Raw genomic sequence first — 8,098 nt, 5'->3', positions numbered from 1 at the left:
TATAAGGTCAATGGTCCTCTCTTTCATTTCTTATTCTAGTAATTGGAGTCTGCTCTCTCTCCCTTTTTTTTTCTTGGTCAGTCTAGCTAAGGGTTTGTCAATTTTGTCGATCTTTTCAAAGAATTGGGTTTTGGTTTTATTGATTTTTCTTTGTTTTTCTATTCCCTATTTCATTAATTTCCACCCTGATCTTTGTTATTTGTGTCCTTCTTGCTTTAGGTTTAGTTGCTCTTCTTTTTCTAGTGTAAGGTACACAGGTTATTGATTTGAAATTGTTCTTCTTAATATAGTCATTTACAGCTATAAATTTTCCTCTAAGCACTGTTTTAGGTGCATCCCATAAGTTTTGGTATGTTGTTCTTCATTTTCCTCCATCTCAAAGTATTTTCTGATTTCCCATTTGATTTCTTCTTTAACCCATTGGCTATTTAGGAATGTGTTGATTTCCATGTATTTGTGAGTTACCCAATTTTTTCCCCTGCTACATTGATTTCTAATTTCATTTTATTGTGGTTGGGGAACATACTCTGTATTATTTCTATCCTTTTACATTTATTGAGGTTTGTTTTATAATATACTGCTTATCCTGGAGAATGTTCACGTGTGCACTTGAGAAAAATGTATATTCTGTTGTTGGGTGGAGTGTTCTCTAGATGCCTGCTGGGTGTAGTGTTGTTCAAATATTTCCTTGCTGATCTGTCCATTAGTGGTTCTAACCTAGTTGTTCAATCACTAATGAAAGTGAAATATTGAAGTCAACAACTGTTATTGTTGAATTGCCTATTTCTCCCTTCATTCCTGTCAGGTTTTTTTTTTTTTTTTTTTTTTTTGCCATTCCATGCCACTTACAGGATCTTAGTTTCCTGACCAGGAATTGAACCCAGGCTCACAGCAGTGAAAGTGCAGAGCCCTAACCACTGGACCACGAGGGAAGTCTCCATTCCTGTCAGTTTTTGCTTCATGTATTTTGGTGCTCTGTTATATATATTTATAATTGTTATACACATATATCCTTTTATCTCTAATAATATTTTTATTTATGTATAATAATATTTTTGTTTTAAACTCTGTTTTGCTTTCTTATGGTTGCTGTCTGCATGATTATATCTTCTTCCATCCTTTAACTTTCAAGTAATCTGTATCTTTCAACATAAAGTATATCTCCCATGGATGGCATATAGTAGAATCTTGTTTTTTTTTACACTCTGCCTTTTGACTGGATTGTTAAATATATGGAATTTTTAATTTTTTAAACTAAACTTGTAAATAATGTTTCAAATCAAACTTGATTACTTTTTTCTGGCATTATATTACTAAAACTAGTGTCTTTGGATTAGTTAAAACATGTTAAATTGGAACCTTCAGTTTTTAATAAACCTCATTGTAAGAATTGGTTAAATAGCTTGTATATTACAAGTAGAGGTTGTTTTAAATATGGTAGATGAAATTAATTCAGTAGTTACTTCTTTTTACTTTTTTTTTTTTTGCGGTACGCGGGCCTCTCATTGTTGTGGCCTCTCCCGTTGCGGCCTCTCCCGTTGCGGAGCACAGGCTCCGGACGCGCAGGCTCAGTGGCCATGGCTCACGGGCCCAGCCGCTCCGCGGCACGTGGGATCCTCCTGGACTGGGGCACGAACCCGTGTCCCCTGCATCGGCAGGCAGACTCTCAACCACTGCACCACCAGGGAAGCCCAGTTACTTATTTTTAATTTTCCCTGGCAATATTAGGTTCTTTTTCAAAGATTTATTTAGAATTAATTAAAGTCTTTTTGAGATACTGAATGTCTTCACATGTTATATTTTTGTTCTAAAATATGTATAATAGAGATTCCAATCAGTTGGTAGTTTACTTAATCACTGAAAAATGCTAGTTTTCGTGTTGTGGTCTGTACAGGTAAAAGTTGATGGCCCGCTGCTGTCTTATATCTGAGTTGATAACAGGACTGCAGCAGACTGATCTTTCTGGGCCAGGCCTCATTTGCCTGTTTGTAAAATGAGATTATGAGAGGGGACCTGCCTGGAGTTGTGGGTAATCTTTTAATACACTTCTTAGTTCTTTTACACATTTTTAGGTGCTTTGAAAGAATTTCATTTAAATATTAGTGTGTTAATTTACTGTAAAATAATTAAGGCAAACTTAAGGTGCTAAGCCTATGCTGTTAGGTGTTTAGTTTTGTCATGTTCATTGTCTTGCATAATGACATGCTTTCTTGAGTGGAGAGAAATCAGTGAAAGTATAAATAGGTAGGTGGCTGAGAATTTCAAATATCCCTAGATATGCTTGTAGGATTGTTATATAAATGAATGCCTTCTATCTTATGTGTTAAATCAGAATAAAAGTTGTGAATAGTTGGCCTACATTATCTGGGTGGTTACTTTGGTGCTCTGCTGTGGATGAGGAAAGTTGGCCCAATATTTATAATCCTGTAACATAAGTAAAATTAAAATTTGCTTCTGCTAAAAAGAAAAACATGTATATAATTTAGTTAAAACTGAAAATGTCAGTGGCATTATGAAAGTATTACAGTTGAAGAATGACCATTACTTACCAAATCTTGCAAGGGAATAATAATACCATTAAAAGAAGAGTGAGGAAGTTTGTTTAAAATATTGTAGAGCTTCAGGTTGAAATCTGGGAGTCGTGTCTTTATGAATTTCAATGTCAATGATTTTCTTCTCTTTAAAAGGATTATGATGACTAGGCAGAAAGTAGGAGCAAGGGTTACAACTTTCAATTCTTGAAAGGAATGAGCGTGCATAGCAAATAGGAGAAAGATGTGCTCCATGAATGACTCTTGAGAAAGGATCAAGAGGCCACAGGAATTCAGGTTCACAGAACAGTGAGTGAATAAATATGAGTACAGCCGTACCTATAACCTTCCACAAAAATTACCAAGGCAAGCCTTAGAGGTTAACTAGAAGGTGCTTAATTCATTGCTTATTTAATTAGAAGGTGAGCCACATGTGTGTTGGTTACATGTTGACTTTGGAAGAGAAATAAGCCTTTCATAGGGTCAGAGTAGAATTCTAGATGTGAGAGCAGCTCTAGACTTCTACCTGTGTACATTAGGGGAAAAAGACAAGGTTTTTTGAGCAAAAAGGAAGGGCCATTTTTCATTTTCTTTTTTTGGTATAAAGATAAAAAGAAATTAACAGAGGTTTGAAAAAAATAGTTTAGCTTTGTCTCATCAATAAGGTATGAGTTCGGCCCGAAAATGGATTGTCTCTTTACCTTAAACAGCCCAAAACTCTGGTCTCTTAAAAGTTTTATTGAGAATCTATATTTTCAAGCAATTATTGTTAAACATCAACATTTTTCTATGATATATTTGTGCCTTATGTTATTTTCTATTTCCCATTGGAATTAAGAAGTGAACTACTGCTTATCCTAACTTTTGAAATCCAATGAGAACTAGGCAATATGGCTAAAAAAGAGCATCTGGAAAGCTTATGTTATAGGAAGTATATTTGAATTACTTTTGGCAACTAGCAATAATTTAAAGTAAATCACATATCTCCTGCAGACTCAAATTTCTCTAAGAGTAAAATAGTGGCTTGGCTTAAAATTTAGATCTATGAGATTTTTCCAAATCAAATCTTCTTAACTAATTGAAGCTAATAATTTTACTTATATTCAGGATGAGAATACCATCTCTCCTTGTTGGTTTTAAAATAATTGTTTCAAAGGAGAATCACATTAAGAAGTTGAAACATGACTATTGTTTGGCCTATGATTTTCCAGAATCCCCCATGGACATATCGATATGCTACTGTTAATATGTTTTACCTCATTCCTCTACTTTTCCTCAATTTTTATCAATAGGTATATAAATTTATCTAATCAAGGTAGGATAGGTAAACTTACATATTAGATGATGCAGAATGAAAATGTGGAAAAACACTGGTTTAGGTTATAACTTAGTAAAAGGGCATTAATGGATATTTACTGAATGTTTTCCAATAAACATGTATCCTTGCCATAAGAAAAAAGCTAATTCTTTACAAGTTTATAGACTTGAGGAAACCAATTCTGTTGTGTTCTTATCTGGCCTATGTACTTCTAGTTCTGCATATAAGGTTACATGCTAATTTTCATATCAGATTTTAAAGATTTTGGTTAATATTCAATCTGATAACTGATTACAAGAGATGAGTTTCAAATTGCATTTAGGATTGTTGATGGAATTCACCTCCTTAGAGGAGTGATCGTTTACAGCCCTTTGATGGGGATGAAGTCATATAGATTGCTTTGAAGATGAGTACTACTGTGGGGAGATAACTGCTGGGGTGAAACTTAAGTGCTAATGAATTCACAAGGACCAATCAAGGGAGATGGGGCATCACATCATTTATTTAAAGTGTTTAAACTATCAGAAGTTTAATCGATCATATTGGTATGTACAAATTTTAAAGCATCTGCTTTTTACTGTACTCCTGCTTGGTACAGGATGAGATGAAGTGTGAGGACTTTTTAAATTGTTCTGGGCTAGTTGAGAGACATTTTAGTGTAGCAGAAAGAGCTGGGCTGATTAGGAGGCCTGGATCCCAGTCCACATCTTTCATTACCAGCCCTGTATTTTGTCATCTGTACGATGTCATCTGTGAGATAAATAATATCTGATCTTCAAGTTGTATAACTGAAGAAAGCACTTTGAAAGTATAAAATATCACTGTAAAGTTATAAGGTATTATAATTGTAGGCAGTGAAAAATCTAGGTTATAACACTGAAAAAAATATGCTGTTCTATTTTTTTCCTTTTTGGTGCACTTTTCTAGGTGAATGTGCCTCTTAGGAGCAATTGTCTGGGAGTGTCTGGGATAAGCTTGGGCTGCACAGGCAGTGTGCTCCCCGAAAGACTCGGAGCAGCTCAGCCGGCACATCGAGAGTGTGAAGCATGAAGTACATTTATTCTGCAAAAATGATAATTAAATATAAGACAACATTTCAAGCGTTCTGTTTTTTAAATAAATACAACAATAAAATCAACGAAAACTAAAGTCATATTCAGAGTTAACACGGGCTACCACTTTTCACAGACCTCACGGCACTTTGAAGACAGCATTCAAATGTTGATTTGAGTTGTTCAGATATTTTAACTACACAGAGCAATTTTTTAAGGGTGGTGAAGCCACAGGATAAAAAAATAAAATCAATGACAGAAATTGGAACAAAGTCTACTGTACATAAAGGTATTTGAATCTTAGATTTTGAGTTGAAAATGAGAAAATGGGGAGGTCCCGGGTTATCCCACGGTGTTGCTTGGACCTGCGGAGATCGTGTCAGCCTCTGAGAGCCTTTGAGCTGTCAGCGGTCACTTTCTAAGAATCCTGGGTGGGGGGGGTGGTTGGACAGTGAGGCTTATCAAAATTGCAAAGGGTTCTGAAAATCATATAAATATTGGTACAATTATACTGTCTTTGTATAAAAAAGCATCAAGGGTTCAGGGTATACATTGACTAGATTTATCAATATAATAGAAGGTAGCTAGGATTTTTTAAGGATTTACCTTTTATTTTTACTGCATACAGAAGGATCAAACATTTAACTTGTCATATTGCCTCAACTTAATTCCATATAAGCTCACAAAGGCAAGAAGTTTACTTTAAACACAGTATATTAGTCATGAATTTGTGTTTGGCAAAAACAAAACAAAAGCCCTTTTGTTGTATGTAATATTGTATATTCCTGTGAGTCAGTACCAAAGTATTTTTCTTACTAAAATGTATTCATATTTAAAAAAATTATCACTTATGAAGGGAAAAACATCCTTCTGTTGTGAATTGGTTTCAAAGATAACATTTGAGATAAAATTTGGACTTCTTTTCCTCACTTCCACTCCCTTCCTTCTTCCTGTCATCGTTATCTTTACTTGAGATTTACTTTCTGCCCTGTGCCAGGGGTAGCAGGTGTCTGGCTCATGGATTGCTCAGTTGATTAAATCATTTGCTTGTCTTTTGAGGGGTGAGGAAAGGACAAAAATGTTAGTGATTTTTGGCTGTTGTTGTCCAAGCGCAACACTGCAGCAATATCCCATAAGGCCAGAAGATGGTACTATTGTCTATAAAAGTAGACCCGCTGTTTTACTACATTGTTCAAACTAACATTTTAGGGACCTCTCTGGCGGTCCTGTGGTTAAGACTCCGCTCTTCCACTGCAGGGGGCTCGGGTTCTATCCCTGGTCGGGGCACTAAGATGCTAAAAAAATCAGTATTTTAAAGCCGTTTGTATTTTCAAAATTCACACAGGGCCTAAGCAAACTAGCAAAATTTAGTAATTGTTTCTATGTTTTTAATCAAGAGGTTTTGTATATATCTATCTATCCTATCTATATCATATAAGGCATTAGACCTTTTCTTGTCAGGGATGTGGCACACATATGCATTTTCAGAAATTGGATTATGAACACATAATTAAGTGATGTTACTTTAAAGGGTTTTTTTTGTATCTCTTGTAATGAAATTATAATAGGGTGCCTAGGGAGAAACTTTTTCCTCCTGTCTTTCAATTTCTAACTCTTATATCCTTCTGCTTTCCTCTCTTCTCCCCACTGTATGTACTGTGGTGTCTCAGGCATTACAATGACTGTTGTAATTTCTATGGCAAGATGCAGTTGTTGAGAGTGCAATATTAATACTGCACATAAAACTGCCTTAGAAGGTTTATTGGTACTTAGTATAGATCCATTTCTTACTTGGTTGATGCTTTCAACTCTAAGGTTCTCATACTGGACTAGTCTCAGAGTGGAATGTTACCAGTTAAACTTATTTGCCAATGAGAGATTGTTTTATCTAAGAATTATGTGTTTTATTGTGCACTTAATGAGTTCAGCGAGGCCCAGGCCTAGGAGGACTTCTGTCTTTTATTCTATGGCTGAATGCCCCAGTTCAGTTTTGCCCCTGTCCTATCGGTTCTATGAGGTATGAATAGACTGGGTTAACTGGGCTACGAGGTCACTGGGAACATCGTCTTGGTGAAGAGTTGTACAAACGTCACAAGCGAATCCAAGGGAACGTCTGCAGATTGTTTGCAACAAGCTTGTACCCCAGGCCCTGATCTGTGCGCTTGGGAGAAGCCAGTGAGCAAAACCCGAAAAGACCCTGTCCTCATGGGGCTTAGGATGGAGTTGGGAGTGGAGAGGGAGGTTATCCAAGCGAACGGTTCGGTGCGTTGATGGCGACAGTATTCGACGGAGCAGGGCAGGGCACGGGGACGCGGGGGGCGAGGCCAGGGGACTACGAAGTCGGCCAGTGCGCGGAGACTGGACCAGGGCGCGGGAGTTCGCGCGGGTGTGGGTGCACGTGCGGTGCGGTGCGGTTCGGACCCTCCCCGGGGGCGGGGCGGGGCCAACCCAGGGGCGGGGCTCGGTGTGCCAGGAGAACCCGGGACAGAGGCGGGACTCAGAGGGCAGGGAGGACCCAGGCAGACCATGGAGGCGGGGTTCTAAGTGGGGGCGGGGTTATGGGCGGGGCGCACCCCTGGGGCGGGGCTCGGAGGGCGGGTCCGCGGACGCCATTGCGCTGCTACCGGCTGGCTGCGGTCTTGTAGGGTACGCAGCATCGCGCCTCCTTTCTGGCCCTACCCTGTCCGGTTCTCCGGCCCGGCCTGTGGCCCGTCCCCGGTCTGGTCTCCGCCCAGTCCACCCCCGTCCCCGCGGCGGTGCGCGCGGCCCGCTGGGCGGGGTTCCGGGGATGAGGCGGCGGCGGCGGTGCGCGGAGAATATGCTCGGCAGCTGAGGAGACGCGGCGTCCGGAGCGCGGCGCGACCCACGGGATGGCTCAGCCGGCCGGCCCGGAGGGCGGCGAGGGGCTTCCGGACCCCGGGGCAGCCGCGGGCCCGCAGCACGCGCTGAGCCTGGAGGAAATCCTGCGGCTCTACAATCAGCCCATCAACGAGGAGCAGGCGTGGGCCGTGTGCTACCAGTGCTGCGGTTCCCTGCGCGCCGCGGACGCCGGCCGCCGCCAGCCCCGCCGCCGGGTGCGCTCGGCCGCGCAGATCCGCGTGTGGAGGGACGGCGCCGTCACCCTGGCGCCCGCCGCCGGCGACGCGGGAGAGCCGGACGCCGCCGCGGGTGAGCCGCCCCCCGAGACCCCCTTCTCC

At 40.5% G+C, this 8,098-nt stretch overlaps 1 protein-coding gene across 3 annotated transcripts in view; it reads left to right on the top strand.

Moving 5' to 3' along the window:
- Positions 1-7,524: 7,524 nt before the first annotated feature.
- Positions 7,525-8,098, top strand: part of SPIRE1 (spire type actin nucleation factor 1) — a 211,605-nt gene continuing 211,031 nt past the window's right edge. For all 3 annotated transcript variants that reach the window (XM_032602954.1, XM_032602953.1, XM_032602955.1), the window contains exon 1: positions 7,525-8,069. In XM_032602954.1, coding sequence (XP_032458845.1) covers positions 7,772-8,069 — 298 coding nt within the window. In that variant the 5' untranslated portion in view covers positions 7,525-7,771. The remainder of the gene's footprint in view (positions 8,070-8,098) is intronic.

This window comes from Phocoena sinus, chromosome 14 (genome assembly GCF_008692025.1).
Source record: "Phocoena sinus isolate mPhoSin1 chromosome 14, mPhoSin1.pri, whole genome shotgun sequence".
NCBI classification, from domain to species: Eukaryota; Metazoa; Chordata; class Mammalia; order Artiodactyla; family Phocoenidae; genus Phocoena; species Phocoena sinus.
The sequence above is the reverse complement of the archived record's forward strand: the minus strand, read 5'-3'. Positions and strand labels throughout refer to the sequence as shown.